General features: G+C 48.2%; 1 protein-coding gene and 1 long non-coding RNA gene across 4 annotated transcripts in view; one reads left to right on the top strand and one right to left on the bottom strand.

Annotated features, from left to right (window-relative positions):
- The window catches only part of LOC147114226 (E3 ubiquitin/ISG15 ligase TRIM25-like), a 65,486-nt gene extending 43,430 nt beyond the window's left edge, over window positions 1-22,056 (top strand). The window contains exons 3-7 of one of the 3 annotated variants that reach the window (XM_085995900.1): window positions 12,663-12,893; window positions 13,630-13,652; window positions 16,134-16,267; window positions 18,634-18,768; window positions 19,998-22,056. In XM_085995900.1, the coding sequence (XP_085852026.1) occupies window positions 12,663-12,893; window positions 13,630-13,652; window positions 16,134-16,267; window positions 18,634-18,768; window positions 19,998-20,518 (1,044 nt within the window). In that variant the 3' untranslated portion in view covers window positions 20,519-22,056. Of the gene's footprint in view, window positions 1-12,662; window positions 12,894-13,629; window positions 13,653-16,133; window positions 16,278-18,633; window positions 18,769-19,997 lie in introns of all 3 variants that reach the window. The other 2 variants (XM_085995902.1, XM_085995901.1) reach the window with 2 other exon arrangements.
- Window positions 13,627-16,134, bottom strand: LOC147114227 (uncharacterized). Its single transcript, XR_015079387.1, has 2 exons — window positions 15,396-16,134; window positions 13,627-14,666 (listed from the first exon to the last, which is right to left on the bottom strand). It is a non-coding gene; the product is annotated as an uncharacterized LOC147114227 (long non-coding RNA).
- Window positions 22,057-22,334: the final 278 nt, after the last annotated feature.

Below are 22,334 nucleotides of genomic sequence, written 5' to 3' on the forward strand. Positions count from 1 at the left end.
AGAGCAATTATGGTGTATGTGCCTTTAAGAGCCCCAGGTGTGCGTAATGCCGGTAATTGCCACTTGGGCTATATAAGCCTGTGTATTGTGTATATCCTTTAGAAACCCCCCCCAGACTTGCTTAGTAAATACCTATGAACCAACTCCTGTCTTCAGTGTCTTTATCTACACACGGACACTACAGTGGCGACGAAGTGGAAACGGACTTACCTGCAATTCGGCAGCACCTCAAGGACATCGATTCCTCCAGCGTCCAGAAGACTCAAGGAAGTAAGAGAAACTGTGGTTTCACCAGCTGGCCAAGCTGGTGACAGGTACTGCGCTAATCCTTCCTGGGCATCAGGCTGGAGCTCCAGCGGCGGGCTCTACAGCGGAGACAGGCAGCGAAATCGGAGGCAAGCAATAACGGACTGGGAGGGTGCACTCGAGAGACGGCCGGCGCGGCAAGCAGGTCAGCGTTTAGACCTCCGTCGGGAACGAGTCTCCAACAGTGAATAAACGGAAACCACAGTAAAACAGCGTTGTTATCGGTAGCAGCGGCGGGAAAGCGCGGGAAGTGCCATATCTTAGCTACAGAGAAAAAAAAAGCGCGGGAAGCGCCATATCTTTTCTGAAATGCCTAAATCTGGTAATATTGAGGCTTTTGATGGCGAAATAGAAGATTGGACCACATACGTGGAAAGAGTAGAGGTTTATTGCACTGCAAATTGAATAACAGATGAAAAAAAAGCTTCAGTACTTCTGAACTTAATGGGCGCAAAGACATACGGGCTGTTACAAAATTTAATCACTCCAGCCAAACCAAAGGACAAGACTTTTAAAGAAATTGTTGATACCCTGCAGGAGCATTTAAACCCAACACCGCTGCTGATAGCGGAACGATTCAAGTTCTTCAAGAGAAATCAACACAAGAATGAAAGTAACGCTGATTACCTAACCGAATTAAGAAAGCTATCAAAGTACTGCCAATTCGGAGCAGGACTATCGGATTATCTTCGAGACAAATTTGTTTGCGGTCTCTTAAGTGAAGGAACACAAAAAAGACTGCTTTCTGAAAAAGATTTAACATTGGACAAAGCTTTCAGTATGGCTGTATCATACGAAGCAGCAGCAAAATAAGCTGCAGAGATACAACAAGAGACACAGGACTTCGGCACCCATAAAATGACACAGGAGTTCGGAAGATGTTATCGCTGCGGCAGATCCACCCATAACCAGAGGGACTGCTGGTTCAAGGGCAAAGCATGCAGGCAATGTGGTAAGATTGGACACATTGCACGGGTATGCCAATCTGGACAAAATAAATCCACTGACAGAAAACAAAAAATCAATAAAGAAAAGTACAGGAAGGTACAAATGATGACGGACAATAGCTCCGAAGACCAGAATAGCGATAGCGACTCCGGGAACAAGAGACTAAGCTGTCTCAAATTACATAATGTACTTGCCAAAGAGGATTACCAAACCATTTGGATTACCCTCACAATAGCAGGGTCCCCAGTTAAAATGGAGCTAGATACAGGATCAGCTCTAACCGTAATAAATCGACGAGATTACGAGAGGCTATTTTCGCATATACCTCTAAAAGACACATCCATTATCTTAAAAACATATACGGGGCAGAAAGTCTACCCCAAAGGAAAAATAAGGGTGCCTGTAGTATACAATGGCAAAGAAATACAAAAGTTGTATTTATACATTCTACAAGATGGTGGTCCACCGTTGTTGGGACGTGAATGGATAAGGAAGATACGTTTAGACTGGCACTCCATTCAGGCACTGACGGTGACCAGTAAGGAAAAAAACAATGATGACATCATACCTGAACGATTAAAAGACATCTTGGCCAACGCCAAAGAAGTGTTTCAAGAGAAACTAGGAACCTTGAAAGGCATCACCGCCTCAATAAAAGTGGAAGATACAGCAATTCCAAAATGTTTTAAGGCAAGACCGGTGCCATACGCAATACGTCCGGCAGTCGAGGCAGAGCTGAAGAATTTGGAAAAGGCAGGCGTATTATCCAAAATAGATTGGAGCGAATGGGCAACACCCATCGTTCCAGTCATGAAAAAAACATTGAAAAATAACTCTGAGGAACAGAAAAAAATTCGCATCTGTGGGGACTTTAAGGTGACTGTAAACCCGGTCCTTCACACGGTACAGTATCCTCTTCCGAGGATAGAAGATATTTTCGCCTCACTATCTGGAGGGAAACGTTTCACAAAAATTGACTTGGCATAGGCATATCTACAGATGGAGGTTGAGGAGAGCTCTTAAAAAGTATCTCACAATAAACACACACAAAGGCCTGTACCAGTACAATCGACTGGTTTTTGGAATAGCATCAGCTCCAGCTATCTGGCAAAGAGCTATGGAGCAAGTCCTGCAAGGGATTCCGGGGACTCAATGCTACCTAGACGACATCCTTATAACAGGAGAAAACGACAACGAGCACCTTGCCAATTTGGAGCAGGTGCTCACTAGGCTGAAAGAACGGGGCCTACGAGCAAATCGCCCCAAGTGCGAATTTTTCCAAAATCAGCTATCATATTGTGGCCACATAATTGATAAGGAAGGGTTGCATAAGTCACCTGAAAAAATTGAAGCAGTTATAAAAGCCCCAGCACCTGAAAATGTTTCACAATTAAGGTCATTCCTGGGATTAATAAATTACTATCATAAATTTTTACCGAACTTATCAACTATTCTACACAGGAGTGATTTGGAAATGGAACGAAGACTGTAAACGTGCCTTCCATAAATGTAAAGACTTAATCACATCCGAGAAAATTTTGGCTCATTACAACCCATCACTACCAATCAGACTGGCGTGCGATGCATCCCCTTACGGCATAGGAGTGGTATTGTCCCATAGATTCCCTGATGGCTCGGAACGGCCGATAGCTTTTGCGTCACGCTCATTGAACTCAGCTGAGCGTAACTATGCCCAGATAGACAAGGAAGCACTCAGCCTGGTATGGGGAGTGAAGAAATTCAACCATTACTTACACGGACAAAAATTTACCTTGCTGACTGACCATCAACCCCTCATCTCCATATTCAACCCTAAAAAAGGTGTCCCCATTATGACGGCACAAAGACTACAGAGGTGGTCCCTTTTTCTAGGGGCACACCAATACAACATTGAATACAAAGGGTCAAAACAGCATGGGAATGCTGACGGTTTATCACGCCTACCGTTGCCAACGATAGAAGAGGCACCTACAGTAGACCCAGTAGAGATATTCCACTCTACCATAGTGGAATGTCTACCGGTGACAAATTCTGCCATTGAAAGGGAGACAAGAAATGACCCTACTCTCTCACGGGTCTACGATTTAACAGTGAAGGGATGGCCAGCACATGGCGAACCACTGTTGCCAGCATTCTCGCAAAGAAGAGAACAGCTGTCAGTGTGCCGAGGAACCTTGATGTGTGGATCCAGAATGGTGATTCCACCCAAACTCCAGGATAAAGTGCTAAAGTAGCTTCATGAGGGGCATCTGGGTGGAGTGAAAATGAAGAACCTAGCTAGGGCGTTTGTATGGTGGCCAGGTATCGATGGAGACATCGAAGACATGACCAAGAGCTGCCTAGGATGCCAGAAGGTCCAAAATGCTCCGCCACAGGCCCCTCTACATCCATGGGAGTGGCCCTCATCTCCCTGGCAAAGGGTGCACATCGACTTTGCTGGTCCATTTATGGACTCAATGTTCTTAATCACAGTTGTAGTGGCGCTTCTTAGTTTCCAAACAGGCAGGCCACTGAGCTGTGGGGCCTTTAACAACGAGTAGACGCGTATCGAAATAAAACGTTCCCAAACGTAGCTTTGTCTTTTAAATGGTTTACTATAACACTTAACAAACAGAATTACAAAGCAAACACGTATAAACGAACACGGTCAAAAACTGTACTGCTCCAAACCTCACAGCTTCTGCCTCTTTCACCACATGCAGTTTAAAACTGTAAGATGGCTGCACCCATGTGTGGCTTAGGGACTGTTCCATTGTGGCAAGAATGAAGGGGGTGTCGGACTATACCACTGGAGCAAGAAAATAGGGGGTTTCTTAATACAATAAGTCGTTCAGGTAAATTAACTGTATTATGCCATTTAGCCACTATTTTAAAGTATTTTCTTAAGCTTTTATGGCTCTTACATTCCGGCCCCTAATTGACTAGGCACATGAAGCATATCAATTACTCAAACATTCTTAAGAGTCATAAACTAATGAGTTCAACATATTTACAATACAAGTGTCCACTTTTTTCTTTCGTTCAGGAGCTTTTCACGCTGCTTCTTGTAGCAGGCAGAGCTTTGTGATCGGTCTCTCCAGGGTACTGGTCTTGGTTTGCAAACAGACGCGACGAACGACGCCTCTGGAGTCTGGCATGGTCTTAATTATTTTTCCCATCAACCAAGAATTTCTAGGGGCTGAATCATCCACAATTAGGACAATGTCTCCGACGATGAAGTTCCCCTTTATTTTGGACCATTTTTGACGCTCCTGTAGCAGAGGTAAGTATTCTCTTGTCCATCTGGTCCAGAAGAGGTCTGACATATACTGAACTTGCCTCCACTTCCGACGGGCATACAGATCTTCCTTTTTGAAGACTCCCGGGGGCATGGCTGGCTGTGTTTTCAACAACAACAGGTGGTTCGGAGTCAGGGCTTCGAGGTCATTGGGATCATCTGATGTCTTAGTTATCGGTCGGTCATTAATGATGGCTTCGACCTCGCACAGAACGGTTTGGAGTCCCTCGTCGTCCAGCGCTTGCTGCTTCAGTACAGAACTGAGTAGTTTTCTTACGGTGCGTATCTGTCTTTCCCAGACACCTCCGTGGTGGGATGCAGCCGGAGGATTGAAGATCCACTTAATTCCTGTTTGCATCATGGCTTCCTGTATTTTAAGCTGATTCCAACCTTCAATAGCTTCCCGTAGTTCTCTCTCCGCTCCGACGAAATTAGTGCCATTATCAGAACGCATAATGGACATCTGTCCTCTTCTACAGACAAAGCGCCGCAAGGCGTTAATACAGGAATCAGTGTCAAGCGTGTGTGCCACCTCAATATGAACTGCTCTGATGGTCAAACAAGTGAAAAGCACACCATATCTCTTGACAAGGCTCCGTCCTCGCTTTACCTCGAAAGGCCCGAAATAGTCCACCCCTACGTTTGTAAATGGGGGCTTGTCTGGTAACAAACGGTCTTCAGGCAGGTCTGCCATTTTCTGCTCCCCAGCTCTAGCGTGTAACCGTCTGCAAACAATACATTCAGAGAGTATTTTTCTTATTACGGAATTAGCTCCTGGAATCCAGTATCTTTGTCTTAGCTTCGCAAGCACGTGATTCCTCCCACTGTGTCCAATACTCTGGTGTATATGCTGAAGAATGAGAGTAGCAACCCGGAGGTCCTTAGAAAGGATAGCAGGATGCTTGGCCTCCTCTGGCATAGCAGATTTGTTTAGTCTCCCTCCCACCCTCAGTACTCCATCTTGCAGTGTAGGGTCCAGCTTGTAGATATGACTACCTTTCTTGATTGGAGTATTTTGCTGTAGAGCTTCGGTTTCTTCTGGGTATCTTTGTCTTTGACTGAAGCAAACTATCTCCTTCTCAGCCTTGGCCAAATCCTCCACGGTCAATGAATTCTTGCTCAATGTGGTCTCGTGCTGATGCATATACTGCTGTAGAAGCATTCTCTGCTTATCAGGGTTACTTTCGGACTGACTGATCGTGGCTCGGTACTCTTTTCTCTTACCGCTCAGGTGTAGCAGCAACTCTTTCAACCTTAGAAACCATGCAACTGCTTTCCTCAACTGGTGCCATCCTGAGAAATGGTTAACAAGCTTGTTCACTGTGTCAAAGTTCTCTTTCGTAGTTATGAAATTTACTGTGACTGATCTCTTGACTTCGACGTCGTCTTCAGTAATCTGACTTGGCATATCTGGTCTTTCTGGCCATGATCTCTCTGTTTCCAGCAGATAACTTGGGCCTTGTATCCAAGTTTCACTCCTCATGAGGTTTTCAGCCTTCAATCCCCGTGAGGCTTGATCTGCTGGGTTTAATGAGGTGTTTACATACCTCCATTGAGATGGTTGTGTAGCTTCTCTAATGGATGAGATTCTGTTTGCTACGAAGGTCTTGAAGCGTATCTTCTCATTCTCTATATACTTCAGCACCGTCGTGCTATCCGTCCAGAAGACAGATTCTTCTAATGGGAGCTGTAACTCTTTACGCATCACCTGGTCAACTTTAACTGCAACAACCGCTGCCGTCAATTCCAGTCTCGGGATGGTGACCTGCTTCAGCGGAGCCACCCTGGATTTTCCCATGGGGAAGGCACAATGTTTCTGGCCCTGTTGATTTGTCAGCAAGAGGTAGGTAGCCGTGCCATAGCCGTCCTCACTGGCGTCCGAGAAATGATGTAGTTGAGCCGTCTTTGTAACTCCAAAACTCGCGGGCTTGATGCATCTACTGACGTTGAAGCTAGAAAGTTGTTGCAAATCTGTCAGCCATCTGTGCCATCTCTGAGCTTGACCTTCTGGGATATCTTCATCCCATCCTCTCTTGTCTCTACACAGCTCTCGTAGCATCAGCTTCACCGGCAGAATGAGTGGTGCCAGGAATCCGAGAGGGTCGTAGATGGAACTGACCACGGAGAGAATCCCTCGTCTTGTGGATGGTCTTTCGTTCACCATTATCCTGAAGTTGAACGTGTCTGACTCGATGCACCATTGTACACCAAGAGCTCTCTCGATAGGAAGGACATCGTGGCTCAGGTCCAGATCTTTGACTTCAGTGGCTCTTTCCTTTTCTGGGATAGAAGCTAGAACTGCTCTGCTGTTGCTTATCCACTTAGTCAGATGGAATCCTCCATTCGAACACAGAGTTCTAAGGTCTCTTGACAGTGCGATGGCATCGTCTTCTGTTGACACGGACTTCAGGCAGTCATCGACATAAAAGTTTCTGAAGATTGTCTCCACAGCCTCGGATGGTGCTTTGCCCTTGCCATCTTCTGCAGTTTTTCTGAGAGCGTAGCTTGCACAGCTGGGAGATGATGTGGCTCCAAACAGGTGTACGGCCATTCTACATTCCACCATCGCTTCACTAACGTCGCCATCTGGCCACCAAAGGAAACGCAGAAGATCAGCATCTTCGTCAGGGATTCTGACTTGGTAGAACATTGATTCTATGTCTGCCATCGTGGCAACGAGCTCTTGTCTAAACCTAGTCAAGACGCCAATGAGGGTATTAGTAAGATCAGGACCTTGAAGCAGCTGATCATTCAATGAAGTTCCTCTGAATGAGGCGGCGCAGTCAAACGCTACACGGATCTTTTTCTTCTTTGGGTGATACACCCCGTGATGAGGAATGTACCAGACCCTTCCATCGTCTCTGTTCAACTGTTCCTCGGGCACTTTTACAGCATAGCCTTTCGCTATGATGTTTCTCATGAAGTCTTTGTAGTCTTCGTGAAAGTCGGGGTTCTTGTTCAGCTTTCTCTTTAGACTGATGGCGCGTTGCTCTGCTATGCAGCGATTGTTCGGCATCTTCGCGGTCTGTCTTCTCAGTGGCAAACCAATGTGATAGTGGCCATCAATGAACTGTGTAGACCTTGTCATCAAACCCATGAACTGATGGTCTTCTTGTGACATCTCTGTCTTTTCCTCACAGCTGCGTTCTGAGAAGTCTGCGTTGAACTGCTGTATCAACAGCTCTTCAATGCTTGCGATAGAGATGCGATTAACTGTGACGTTTTGTCGTTCCTCCTTGTTCGACTTGTGGCCATCATCTCTCCTTACCGGTCCATTGATTACCCATCCAAGGGCTGTCCTGATGGCGTAGGGTCCGTCATCCTTGCTGTTTATCACCTGCCATGGCTCCATAGTTTTGTAGGCATTGGTTCCAATTAATAGGCCAATTTCTGCTTCAATGTATGGGAGACGCACCTTTTCTAGGTAGGGCCATCTATCCACATCCTTCTGCAGGGCTAGGTTCCCTATTCTAACAGGAATCTCCCTCTGTGTGAAAACATTAGGCAGGTCTATGAAGTCCTTCTCTTCAAGTCCACACACTTCTAGGTCTGACAGGATATAACTTTGCATTGACTTCTCGTGACCCATGGTGCGTAATAGGATTTCTGTTCTTCTGCCTCTAACGTTCAGCTGTCGCATGAGTGATTCTGTGCAGAACGTTGCTGAACTACCTGGATCCATGAAGGCGTAAGTCTCCACAACCTTCTCACTCCTCTTAGACTTGATCCTTACTGGTACGATGGCAAGAATACAGTCACTGTCACCGGCCCCAGTGAGTCCACAAGTCTCTGGTTCTAGCGACACCAGAGCACTTGAAACAACCTTCTCGTCGGTATTGTTTTCTTCACTCTTCTTAGAGACTTGTTCTTCTTTATGGATATGCAGCAGACTGGGATGTTTCCGAGTGCACTCTCTGCATGTTGTTCTTTGCTTACAGTTTCTACTCAGGTGCCCCTGAGAGAGACATCCAAAACATAGGCCGTTGTACTTCAGGAATTCGATTCTGTCCTTATGTGGCTGTGCTTTGATGTCGCTGCAGAAATCCAATGTATGATTCTTCTGGCAGAATAAGCATGGCTTCTGAAAGGCATTAGCAGGTGTCACTGTGCTGCTCTTTTTGGGAGATGAGTTCTGGGGCCTTTCTTCCTCGGCCTGTGATGATAGTTGCAAAGCTGCTTCCCCTGGAACCACCTTTCCTGAGAGTCTTTGATTCAGCAGGCTTGGCTTTCACTCTTCCATCGGTGGTCGGGCTGACATCCTGGATGTTTCCAAACAATGGGTCCCTAGCAATTTTAGCCTGTTTGTCTATGAAATTCACTAAGTCTGCAAACCTGGCTCTACTTTTCCGTCTCTCCATTATCTCAAAGGCTGTTCTTCTCCATTGTTCTCTCATCCTGTAAGGAAGCTTAGAGATGACGATTCTCATAGTCGTAGGATTGTCCATCTCTTCCATGAATTCAACATCCTCCATGGTGTTGCGACATCCTATGAGGAAGAGAACATATGCGTTCAATGCCTCTCCGTCTTCCGATCTGATCTGTGGCCACTTGGTAGCCTTTTCGATATATGCAGTGGCTATCTTCAGCTCGTTACCATAGTGCTCCTGCAGCAACTTCCTGGCTTCTATGTATCCCCGGTCCGGTCTCATGTGTTCACAGCTTCTGACCAGGTCTTGTGGTTTACCACTGGTGTACTGTCCCAGGTAGTACAACTTATCACTGCTGCTCTCTGTCTTGGAGTCAATGGCTTGTTCAAAGGATCTGATGAAGGGCTTATACTTGAGTGGGTCGCCTTGGAACACTGGTATGTCTCTTTGAGGGAGTCGAAACAGATTCTGTTGTTTTACAAGCATCTCTGTAATTTCGTTCTGACGTTGCATCACTCGGTATAGGCTTCTCCCTGTGTCTTCAGGCCTCTGGTGGTCATCAGCAGGGTCCAGTCTAGACCTTCTGACGTCTGGGGTAGCATCACGTGCTCCTGTTAGTGGAGAGGCCACTCTTCCACGCTGTAATGCCGGGGAATTGCTTTTGGGCTCTGTTGTAACTCTTGAAGGTGCCCTGGATCCAACTCTATGTGGCAACGTTGACTGGCAGTGGCTCCCGCCGTCCCGTGAGCCTTCATAATCTTCGTACGCACTCAACCTGGCATCTGAGACCTCGATAGCTGTTTTCATCTCCAGCCGTTCTTTCTTTGCCTGCACCTGGGCCCGCTGGGCCTGCAGTTGAGCCTGCAGTTGGGCCTCTTGGACCTGCAGTTGGGCCTCTTCCCGTTCAAGAGCTTGCTTCTCATCTAAAGATGCTGCGCGCGCCATCAACGCCGCCCGTTCAGCCTCCGCTCTCATGCGTCGCGCCGAGCTTGTGGTAGAAGCGACTGACCTGCGTCCAGAAACAGAGCTACCTTCTTTTCGATTTTTGCTCGGTCTGGCGGAAGTCTCTGAAATGCTATCGTCTGGTCCGACTTCATCGTCAACCTTATCTTTCTCTGCTGTATCCGCATCATGACGAATTTTTAACATCCACTGCTCCGTGGCCTTGATATAGTCCTTAATGCTGGTTGATTTAAGATCAAACCAGTCGTGCTGATCAGTGTTTCCCTCTTCTTCAGACAGAAGTGCTAATACATCTTCATTGAGTATATTAAATTCTTCATGCAGCTTGGAGAAATCGTAATACATCATGTCTTCAGCTTTCTTAATATTAGCATTATCTTCCATGAGACGATCAATTATCTTCATTTTTCCAGTTATCTGAACTAATTTAGCCTTCCTTGCACCTATGCTTCTATGTAACTTCTCTTCCCTTGCCTTTGGGGTGAGCTTTATTTCCCTCTTTTGGCCAGCAATCCTTCTGGCTGGGGGAAGCTCCTGGCTCCGTAAGGCCTCGGCCATTTTACCCGCAGCTCTTATTTAGCTTCTCAACAGAATGAACAAAGCAAGTAACAGTCACTGTACCTTCGCTTTCTTAAATTGTCGTCTGGCTCCGTGACCATTCATGTATACGTTCGCCGACGATTCCGTCCCTTCCTTCTTAGGGAGCTAGTTTTTGACTAATGTAGTGGCGCTTCTTAGTTTCCAAACAGGCAGGCCACTGAGCTGTGGGGCCTTTAACAACGAGTAGACGCGTGTCGAAATAAAACGTTCCCAAACGTAGCTTTGTCTTTTAAATGGTTTACTATAACACTTAAACAGAATTACAAAGCAAACACGTATAAACGAACACGGTCAAAAACTGTACTGCTCCAAACCTCACAGCTTCTGCCTCTTTCACCACGTGCAGTTTAAAACTGTAAGATGGCTGCACCCATGTGTGGCTTAGGGACTGTTCCATTGTGGCAAGATTGAAGGGGGTGTCGGACTATACCACTGGAGCAAGAAAATAGGGGGTTTCTTAATACAATAAGTCGTTCAGGTAAATTAACTGTATTATGCCATTTAGCCACTATTTTAAAGTATTTTCTTAAGCTTTTATGGCTCTTACAGCAGTTGATGCACACTCCCAAGTGGCCGGAGGTAATAAAGATGTCCTCCACCACCACGGAAAAAACTATCACAGTATTAAGGACCATATTTGCCAGGAATGGGCTGCCGGAGCAGATATGTTCTGATAATGGACCGCAATTTGTGTCCGAAGAATTCAGAAAGTTCTTAAAGAACAATGGGGTAAAGCACTGCACGTCCGCCCCATACCATCCCGCCACCAATGGATTGGCTGAAAGGTTTGTCCAGACCTTCAAGAAGGCCATCAAGGCCATGGGTAATGAAGACATAAAACTTCAGCACAAGGTGGATAACTTCTTATTTGCATATAGGAATGCAACGCATATGGTTACTAACCAAACTCCCGCCATGATGTTCTACAATAGAAACCTAAGATGCCGGCTGGATTTGGTCAAGCCCAACATCCGAAGGGACGTGGAGAACCGGCAGTTTCAGGGCATGAATGAAAGGCCAACTAGGGCCTTCCAGATAGGCCAACCGGTTTTGGCCCGGGACTACCGTACCGAGAAATGGCAGCCTGGAACTAGCTGCACACGATTAGGACCACTGATGTATACCGTGGACATCGGAGACAGCATAATAAGGCGCCATGCTGACCAAATCATCAAGTCATCCGAAAAGGGACAACCTACACCACCACTCTATACATCTAACGATGAAGTAGAGATACCCATATCTACCTCCGATCCGGTGATACTGGAGCCCGATGAACCCGACACTGGCCTTCAAGCCGAATCAGCCTTGCCAGAAGAACCTACTACACCACCAGAAACTACTACACCCCCGAGGCGTTATCCGGACCGAGTCAGGAAGCCTCCTGAGAGACTAACTTATAATTAATTAATACAGCAATGTATATTATTTTGCATATAACATGTAATTAATAATTACTTAAAATATGATGTACTAGTTAGCTAGAAGGGGAGGAATTGTGGTGTATGTGCCTTTAAGAGCCCCAGGTGTGCGTAATGCTGGTAATTGCCACTTGGGCTATATAAGCCTGTGTATTGTGTATATCCTTTAGAAACCCCCCCCAGACTTGCTTAGTAAATACCTATGAACCAACTCCTGTCTTCAGTGTCTTTATCTACACACAGACACTACAAACTCCAATTTCAGAAACCAGTGATTCCCAGGCTAGGTGGTTTACACAGAGTTTTATCATTAGAGACAGAAGTGCTACAATTAGTTTACAAGGTGACTTCCATATAACAAAAGAAAGCAGAGAATCCATTGTGGCTCTGCTTCAGAACCCAAGGGGTTAATTTATCAAATCATAATTTTCCTTCATTCACTGTGGGGAAATATTAACTTAAAATTAAGAAACTTAAATTTAATAATGTCCAATATCTTTAAATTTCATTCAGCAACACTAAAGTTGCTGCTTGGTGAACTTAAACAGCTGTCAGTGGAAAGGGTTAACTCCTTTGCAGGTTTTTTTTTAAGAAGGCTCACGGCAACTCTGGTTAAACTCTGTTTTCTCTCCCAGTAGACACCCTCCACTGCTTGTCTATCTTTAACGGGTGATCGAGTTGTGATCTAAACAAACTGTCCCGTCCCTGGAGAGTGCCGTGTGCTCAGGGTAACAGCTGTGTGGAAGGGACGTTTGTAATGAGAGTTGGTTTGGGTTTCAGACACGAATCAATGAGCTGAAAGGAAAGCTATCGAAGAGCTTCTCTGAATGGAGGAGACAGCTGGAAGAAGATGAAGAATACGCACTGAAACTGATCGATGAGGAGGGGCTCCGAGCTCTCTCACAGATTAGAAGCTGTTCTGAAGCATTAAACAAGAGGATGGAACAGATTTCATTAATAGATGGAGAAACCCAGAGTCTGGTACAGAGGGACCCTCTCTCCTTTATTCAGGTACATCTTCAATATAAACAGGGCCATGGCTGGGGAATGGGGCGTTTGTGTGAGGCTGGTGTGAGGGCTGAATTGTTTGAAGATTGTTGGTGGGACCCAGCATTGGTGCTGCCCCCTCCGCCCTGCCCTCGGAGTGTTGGTGCCCCTTAGCCCTGCCCTCGGAGTGTTGGTGCCCCTCAGCCCTGCCCTCGGAGTGTTGGTGCCCCTCCGCCCTGCCCTCGGAGTGTTGGTGCCCCTCCGCCCTGCCCTCGGAGTGTTGGTGCCCCTCAGCCCTGCCCTCGGAGTGTTGGTGCCCCTCCGCCCTGCCCTCGGAGTGTTGGTGCCCCCCCTCAGCCCTGCCCTCGGAGTGTTGGTGCCCCTCAGCCCTGCCCTCGGAGTGTTGTTGCCCCTCAGCCCTGCCCTCGGAGTGTTGGTGCCCCTCAGCCCTGCCCTCGGAGTGTTGGTGCCCCTCAGCCCTGCCCTCGGAGTGTTGGTGCCCCTCAGCCCTGCCCTCGGAGTGTTGGTGCCCCTCAGCCCTGCCCTCGGAGTGTTGGTGCCCCCTCCGCCCTGCCCTCGGAGTGTTCGTGCTGCCCCAGGATGGACTGCAGTGAAATGTGGGATTATTCCCCATTCCTGTGACTGGCCCCACCTACTGTCCCACACTGAACTCTTTACTCTCAATCCCAAATTCACGGTTTGGTTCCATTGGGTGTTGGTTTGTTCATTGACTGATTTGATCTCCTCTCTTTATTCACAGAACTCGAAGCAGCTCCTTTCCAGGTAAGTTCCTCTCAGTCATACAGTAGCTGCTGCTGATAGGGAACCTTCAGCTGTATCTGGGAGAAGAGTGAAAGTAGAATCACGGCTTGGAAACCTTCCCAGATAAGGAGCTTTCAAATGGTGGGAATATTGAGTGATGTGTAACTGGGGTTTGAGGGGTTATTGGCTCAGGCAGCCTGTGGGAAATGGGAGATTGTACATGTCCACTGAGGACTCCCAGCTCTACCTCACCACCACCTCTCTCCACCCCTCCACTGCATCTGTCTGGTTACGCTGCCTGTCCGAGATCCAGTCTCCGATGAGCCAAAATGTCCTCCAATGAAACATTGGGAAGATTGAAGCCATTGTCTTTTAGTCCCCGCCACAACCTCCGTTCCCTGGCCACCAATTCCATCCCCCCTCCCTGCTCACTGTCTGAGGCTGAACCAGACTGTTTGTAACCTCAGTGTCCTGTGTGACCCTGAGCTGACTATTCCAATGTTCTCCTGGCCGGCCTCCCATCTTCCAACCTCCATAAACTTCAGCTCATCCAAAACTCTTCCTGTATCCTAACTCGCACCAAGTCCTGTTCACCCATCACCCCGGTGCTCGCTGACCTACATTGACCACTGGTTCAGCAACACCTTGAATTTAAAATTCTCATCCTTGTGTTACAAATCCCTCCATGGCTTCGCCCCTCCCTATCTCTGTAACCTCCTCCAGCCCTACAGCCCTTCGAGATCTCTGCGTTCCTCCAATTCTGGCATCTTGTACATCCCCGATTTCCTTCGCCCCACCATTGGCCGCCGCCCCTTCAGCTGCCTGGTCCCCAAGCTCTGGAATTCCCTCCCTAAACCTCTCCGCCTCTCTACCTCTCTCTTCTCCTTTAAGATGCTCCTTAAAACCTACCCCTTCGACCAAGCTCCTGTAAAGTGCCTTGGGATGTTTTACTACATTAAAGGCACGATATGAAAGCACGTTGTTGTTGTTGAGTGACATGAGCTGTTCCATCGGTGTGTCGAGCTTCTCAGGAACCTGTTAGACAGGAAGTGAGAGAGTGTTAAAGCTGCAGTGACCTGTATCTAACCGAGGCTTCCTGAAGGCTCCATGTGTGTCAGTGACAGCTTTATTCCATTGGGTCAGTAAGTGCTGTGTGATTGGCTTGTTCTGTCAACCAGCCCATGGAGAATGAGGAGAGGGGCGGGTCCTAGTGTCAGTGACAGTAAAATGTGTTGTGATTGGCTCATTCTATCCACTAACAGAGAAATGAGTGGGTGCTGAGATTTCCCAGGAATGTCAGTGTCACTGGACACTATGACCCTGATATTAACGGGGAGGTGGGGAGGGTGCGGGGGAGGCTGTTAACGTGGGAATGCCGGGGACATGGAGGCCCTATTGATTGATGGCCTGGCCGGCGGACAGGAGCAAAACAAGCGGCAGGAGGCTGCAGCCGGGGGCCCGTGGGGGCATTCCCCGTCACTCAGAAAGAGGGAAGCAGAAGCTCCGGGGCCCACTGCGGGGGGGAAGGGAGGGGGAGGGTGGGAGAGGAGAGGCTCTGGGGGCCCATTGGGAGAGGGAAGGGAGGGGGGGGGGGGGGAGAGGAGATGGACCGAGGGCCCACTGGGAGGGGGGCGCGGGGGGCTGGGGACGAAGACTGAAAGATTTGGGCTGGGGCAGGCCCAATGCTTCCTTGTGAGGCCTGGGGGTCTCCTGCTCCTCCGGGCCCACAAGGAGTGCTAAAATGATCCGATCTTTCGCCCTTACCTTGGCCAGTCGGCTTCTCCCGTCTCGAATCTGCTGTGGGGCAGCCGACAGCGCCGGCCTCCCCCTGACCCACACTCACATTTCACTCACCATCCTGATTATGTCATCAGGCCGTGACTTTCGAATGTTAATGAGGCCCCGCCTGCCTTTCGCAGGAGCCTCGTCGATGGCCTGATTTGTGTTTGTTTAAATTGAAATAGCTGGGAACGGGGTCGGGCTGGGGTCGGGTTACTCGATCCGGATGTTTTAACCCCAGATCCTCTCCCGCCCGTCGGGGTGTGAGGGGATTAAAATCGAGACGTCTGTGAGGGAAACCCACCGATCCCAGGTCCATGGGAGGCTGTTCCTTCTCTTCTCCTCACTTCACGTGATTGTAGTGAGTGTGTTCCTGCAGCGAGGGGGAGCACGGACTGGAGACCCTTGGGATAATAATTATTATTAATAATGGAAAGATGAGGCTCCAGGACAGAGACACTGGACTGAACACAGACAGCTTTGAAAATCACAAACTGAGCTGAAGTGGCAGCAAAGCAGGATCCCACTGCACGTGTGGAGATCAGTGTGAATGCAGGGAGACTGACAATCCCGGGATTCTGCCATTTTCAGGATGGGTTGCTGCAGGGTGTCAGTACGAGCATTAGAAGGGCTGCAGGTTGTTGCACTGATCACTCGTTCCCCTTTGGGTTTCTGATCGAAATGTCCCCACTGATAAAAACATTCTCTCCTCTTTCATTCTAGAGTGACTGAGACTCAGAGAATCACAGACCCAGATGTTCCAGCGCTCACCCTCAACCTGTCCAATATATCTCAACTTATCCAGAAGAGGCTGAATGGATGGGAAAAGTACCACTCCGACATATTGGGAATCATCAGTAAGAACATGCAGCTTTTCTCCAATATAAGGGACTGGGAGCAGGTCGGGTTAGTTGTGTTCAGACAGTGAATATCCCGAACTTTAATATCAGCTCCCTGTGTCTGTGGATCAGGAGCCTGAGATTAATCCTCAGCCCCCAGTAACACCTGCTTTAAACATTCCTCACTGTAATGGGCCAGAGCTTCACCCCCCATGGGCCAGGTAGGGGCGGGTTATACTCTGCCAAGCATACCCAAAATAGTGAGGAACCAAGAGACTGATAAGAGTGAGGAGCTTAAAGTCATTAATATCAGTGAACAAAAAGTACTTGAGAAACTAATGGGACTAAAATCCGACAAATCCCCTGGACCTGATGGCCCACATCCTAGGGTTCTAAAAGAGGTGGCTGCAGAGATAGTGGATGCATTGGTTGTGATCGTCCAAAATCCCCTAGATTCTAGAATGGTCCCAGCAGATTGGAAGGTAGCAAATGTAACCCCGCTATTCAAGAAAGGAGGGAGAGAGAAAACAGGGAAATACAGGCCAGTTAGTCTGACATCAGTCATCAGGAAAATGCTGGTATCTATTATTAAGGAAGTGATAATGGGGCACTTAGAAAGTCATAGTATGATTAGGCAGAGTCAACATGGTTTTATGAAAGGGAAATCATGGTTAACAAATGTATTAGTGTTTTATGAGGATGCAACTAGCTGGGTAGATAAAGGGGAACCAGTGGATGTAGTATATTTGGATTTCCAAAAGGCATTCGATAAGTTGCCACATAGAAGTTTACTACACAAGATAAGGGCTCATGGGGTTGGGGGCAATTTATTAGGATGGATAGACGATTGGTTAAAGGACAGAAAACAGAGAGTAGGGATAAACGGGTCATTTTCCGGTTGGCATGTTATAACTAGTGGGGTGCCACAAGGATCATTGCTTGGGCCTCAGCTATTTACAATCTATTTTAATGACTTGGATGAAGGGACCAAAATGTGCAGGTTAGGTTGATTGGCCATGATAAAAATTGGCCCTTAGTGTTAGGGGGGATTAAATACGTGGGGCTACGGGGATAGGGCTTGGGTGGGATGATTGTCGGTGTAGGGACCGGGTGCTAGGGTTTGGATGATCAGCCATGATCTCGTTGAATGGCGGAGCAGGCTCGAAGGGCCGAATGGCCTACTCCTGCTCCTATCTCCTATGTTTCTATGACCCAGTGCAATGTATCCAAGTTTGCTGATGATACAAAGCTAGGTGGGAAAGTAAGCTGTGAGGAGGACACAAAGTGCCTGCAAAGGGATAGAGACAGGTTAAATGAGTGGGCAATAAGGTGGCAGATGGAGTATAATGTGAGGAAATGTGAGGTTATTCACTTTGGTAGGAAGAATAGAAAAACAGAATATTTTTTAAAAGGTGAGAAACAATTAAATGTTGGTGATCAGAGAGATTTAGGTGTCCTCGTACAGGGAAAACAGAAAGTTAGCATGCAGATGCAGCAAGCAATTAGGAAGGCAAATGGCATGTTGGCCTTTATTACAAGTGGGTTGAAGTACAAGAGTCAGGAAGTCTTACTACAATTGTATCGGGCTTTGGTGAGACCACACCTGGAGTACTGTGCACAGTTTTGTTGTCCTTATCTGAGAAAGGACATACATGCCTTAGAGGAGGTGCAACGAATGTTCACTAGATTGATCCCTGGGATGAGAGGAGGGATTGAGTAGATTGGGCCTATTCTCTCTGGAGTTTAGAGGAATGAAAGGGGATCTCATTGAAACATATAGGAGAGGTTGTTTCTCCTGGCTGGAGAGTCTAGAACTAGGGGGCATAATCTCAGGATTTAAGTCTGAGATGAGGAGGAATTTCGACACTCAGTGTTGTGAATCTTTGGAATTCTCGACCCCAAATGGCTGTGGATGCTGAGTTGTTGAGTATATTCAAGGCTGAGATCGATAGATTTTTGGACTCCAGGAATCAAGGGGTATGGGGACCGGGCGGGAAAGTAGAGTTGAGATCGAAGTTCAGCAATGATCTTATTGAATGGCGGAGCAGGCTCGAAGGCCCGTAGGGGCTAGTCCTGCTCCAAATTCTTATGTTCTTATGTTTAATCAGGGTGTCTCTTAAAGGGGCACCGTTCATCACATGGCCGTCAGTATTATTAAAGAGTAAAGTAAAAAAAAGGAAGTCTTGCATTTATATAGCGCCTTTCACAACCTCAGGAGGTCCCAAAGTGCTTTACAGCCAATGAAGTTCTATTTTTGAGGTGTAGTCACAGTTGTAATGTCAGAATAGCTAAGTATGGAATATATAACCCCCCCATCGAGTAATATGAAGGAGTCGGGACCTCGCTGTGTCACAATTCCCAATCACCGTCTGCTTTGTTTACAGTGCCAGCTTCCACCGAATACAGGGGCCCATCGAACGTAACTCCTCCCCCACACAGCTCCTCTGGGGCAGCCCCTGTCCCACAGAGCGCCATCAAACAGTCGACTGGGATCAGGGGGAGAGAGGGAGTATCCCAATGTGTGTTTAGAATCTGAAACGGGGATCACTCTGACAGTTTTAAATTTCTATTTTACCCTTTGTCTTTCTGTGTTGTTTCGTCAGTCAGGGTTCAGTGTGAGGGATTGGAGGGTCAAGTTCCTGCACCTGTTCCCTCCTCACAGAGTCTCAGAACCTGGGGCCGAGGGGGTGTTGGTGAATTCAGAGTGAACAGGGAGCAACAGTTTAATGTACAGAAGGGTCCTCAGATTCATCTCAATTCACAACTGAATCCTCACTGCTGTGTGTAAAATGGTGGAGGCTTTAATAAAGCTGAATTCAGGATGAACAGTAACAGGAGGGAGAGAGCCCAGGGCACACTCCTGTATAGAGGATGGGACAGTAACAGGAGGGAGAGAGTCCAGGGCACACTCCTGTATTCAGAATGGGACAGTAACAGGAGGGAGAGAGCCCAGGGCACACTCCTGTATAGAGGATGGGACAGTAACAGGAGGGAGAGAGCCCAGGGCACACTCCTGTATTCAGGATGAACAGTAACAGGAGAGAGCCCCGGGCACACTCCTGTATTCAGGATGGGACAGTAACAGGAGGGAGAGAGCCCAGAGCACACTCCTGTATTCTGGATGGGACAGTAACAGGAGGGAGAGAGTCCAGGGCACACTCCTGTATTCAGAATGAACAGTAACAGGAGGGAGAGAGCCCCAGGTACACTCCTGTATTCAGGATGGGACAGTAACAGGAGGGAGAGAGCCCAGAGCACACCCCTGTATTCTGGATGAACAGTAACATTAGAGAGGGAGCCCAGGAACATTCCTGTAGTCAGGATAAACAGTAACAGGAGGGAGTGAGCCCCAGGCACACTCCTGTGAGCTGTGCGTTCCCAGTACAGCCAGCGCTGAGATTGTGGGGCTGTAACTGTGAGGCTGTGGGATGTGTTGTGTGCCGGTGATACCCCTCCATTGTGTCTGGGAGAACGTGTGCACAGTGCCAGGGGCTTGTGTGATTAAACTGACTGCTACTGTGTGTCTCACTGCAGTGTTTGGCCTGAGTGTACAGCACTGGGGCCCACACACTGCTAGTGAACAGGGATTCTGATTGAAGGCCATTGATTTAACATGGGAAGAATCCATTCTAACCGGTAATATGGGGCTGACACTGTCTGGGAAATACTGACACTCCTACCCAGCAGCTGTCAATCATTGATCTGAGTGGAATAACCCTGTCTGACCAATCTCTTCTCTCCTCTCTAGGGCAAAGCTCACCGATGAGCCTGGATCCAAAGACAGCAAACTGGAACTTGGTTCTGTCTGATGATCTGAGATCAGTGACACGGACTGAACAGAAACAGCCCTACCCACCTCACCCAGAGAGGTTTAAAGACTATCCCCAAGTCCTCTGCTCCCAGAGCTTCTCCTCAGGATCCCATTCCTGGGATGTGGAGACTGATGGGAATAACTGGATAATCGGGATTGTGTGTGGGAGCGTCGAGAGGGCGGGGAGAAAGTCTATCATTGGGAACAGCAGTAAATCCTGGGGTTTAAATTATTATTCTGGTTCTCTCAGGGCCCGGCACAATTCCCAGTTCACTGACCTCGGACGGTTCGGGTCTGGGAGCAGGATCCGAGTTCAGTTGGACTGCGAGGCCGGGACTGTGTCATTTCACCAGGTCACTGACTCACTGACACATTTACACACATTTCAAACCACATTCACTGAACCCGTGTTTCCAGCATTTTATTGTTGGAACAAATCCCTAAAACTGTTAAATTAATCCCGATAACTGAGACTCGGCGACATCCTTCCGGCTCCGGGAATCGGGTAACGTCACTTCCGGTTTGGGGTGGGGCCTCTGAAACGGGTCTGTGATGTCACTTACTGGCTGGGGTCAATGAAGATGTCATTTCCTGGCTGGGGTCAATGATGATGTCACTTACTGGTCTGCACCCTGGTGATGCTGTGGGCGGGGCTCTCTATCAGGCCCCTCCGCTGGTGATGCTTGGGCGGGGCTCTCTATCAGGCCCCTCCCCCTGGTAAATTAAGCCCCATGACTGAGACTCGGCGATATCACTTCCGGCTCCGGGAATCGGGTGATGTCACTACCGGTTTTGGGCGGGTCCTCATAAACGGGTTTGTGATGTTTCTTCCTGCCTGGGGGTCAATGATGCTGTCACTTCCTGTTTTGGCACATTGAAGATGTCACTTCTGGGCTGGGGGCACTGCTGATGTCACTTCCTTGTCTGCCCTCTGGCGATGCTGTGGGCGGGGCTCTCTCAGGCCCTGCCTCCTGGTGCTGCTGTGGGCGGGGCTCTCCCAGGCCCCCCCCCCCCCCCCGGTGATCCTCTGGGCTGGGTTCTCAGGCCCCTCCCCTTTTGATCCTGTGGGTGGGGCTCTCAGGCCCCTCCCCCTGGTGATGCTGTGGGTGGGATTCTCCCAGACCCCTCCCCCTGGTGATGCTGTGTGCAGGCCTCTCTCAGACGCCTCCCCCTGGTGATGCTTTGGTTAGGGCTCTCTCAGGCCCCGCCCCTGGTGATGTGGTGGGCGGGGCTCTCAGGCCCCACCCCCCGGTGATGCTGTGGGTGGGGGCCTCTCAGGCCCCCCCCCTGGTGATGCTGTGGGTGGGGCTCACCCAGGCCCCTCCCCCTGGTGATGCTGTGGGCTGGGTTCTCAGGCCCCTCCCCCTGGTGATGCTGTGGGCGGGGCCGATTGTGGTGAGCACAATTCAGATTCCATGAATGATTTAAAGGGAGTTGTTTGATCTCTCACACTCACTGAGGGAGGACTGATGGATCTTGGAATTCTAAATCCCAGTTATTAATTTCCTGTTAAAGGAGCTGAGTTTGTTTAACAGTATGAATTCAACCAAGGAATTGTTAAGCTGCCTGTTGAGGGGTATGCTGGGAAGGTTGGCCACATTGGGAAAGTCTTATTCAGCAGACTGTCCAGAAGGTTAAAGGTCAGAGCCGCGTGGCCTTGATGGGCTGTGAGAAACTGCTGTAAACATCAGATGCTGTCGTATCAACTTGTTTTAAACCGTGGGAAAGAGAGAGAGTGGAAAAGTACCAACTGTGTGATTTTACCAGCAAGAAGGGTATAAACCAGCCATTTTAGTAAGATGGAAGGAGACAGTCCATGAGACAGACCAGAAGATCACCTCACAGGATGCCGATGGAGAATTAACCTCTCAGTCTCCCGAAGCAGAAGAATTGACCATTCTGAGTTGAGTTCTACTACTGACTTAAAGCTTGTATGAATCTCTATCTGTAAAACTACTTGTATTTTAACGTTAATAAAAGCAATTAGTTAGAAATGTTTAAAGCCTTGTTGATCTTACCACTGATTAAACAGTATAGAGTCATACAGCACAGAATGAGGCCCTTCGGCCCATCGTGTCCGCGCCGGCCATCAAGCCCTGTCTATTCTAAACCAATTTTCCAGCACTTGGTCCGTAGCCTTGTATGCTGTGGCATTTCATGTGCTCATCTAAATGCTTCTTGAATGTTTTGAGGGTTCCTGCCTCTACCACCCTTTCAGGCAGTGAGTTCCAGATTCCAACCACCCTCTGGGTGAAAAAGTTTTTCCTCAAATCC

This window comes from Somniosus microcephalus, chromosome 8 (genome assembly GCF_052327205.1).
Source record: "Somniosus microcephalus isolate GS21.2 chromosome 8, FLI_Smic_1.0, whole genome shotgun sequence".
In the NCBI taxonomy this organism is placed as follows: Eukaryota; Metazoa; Chordata; class Chondrichthyes; order Squaliformes; family Somniosidae; genus Somniosus; species Somniosus microcephalus.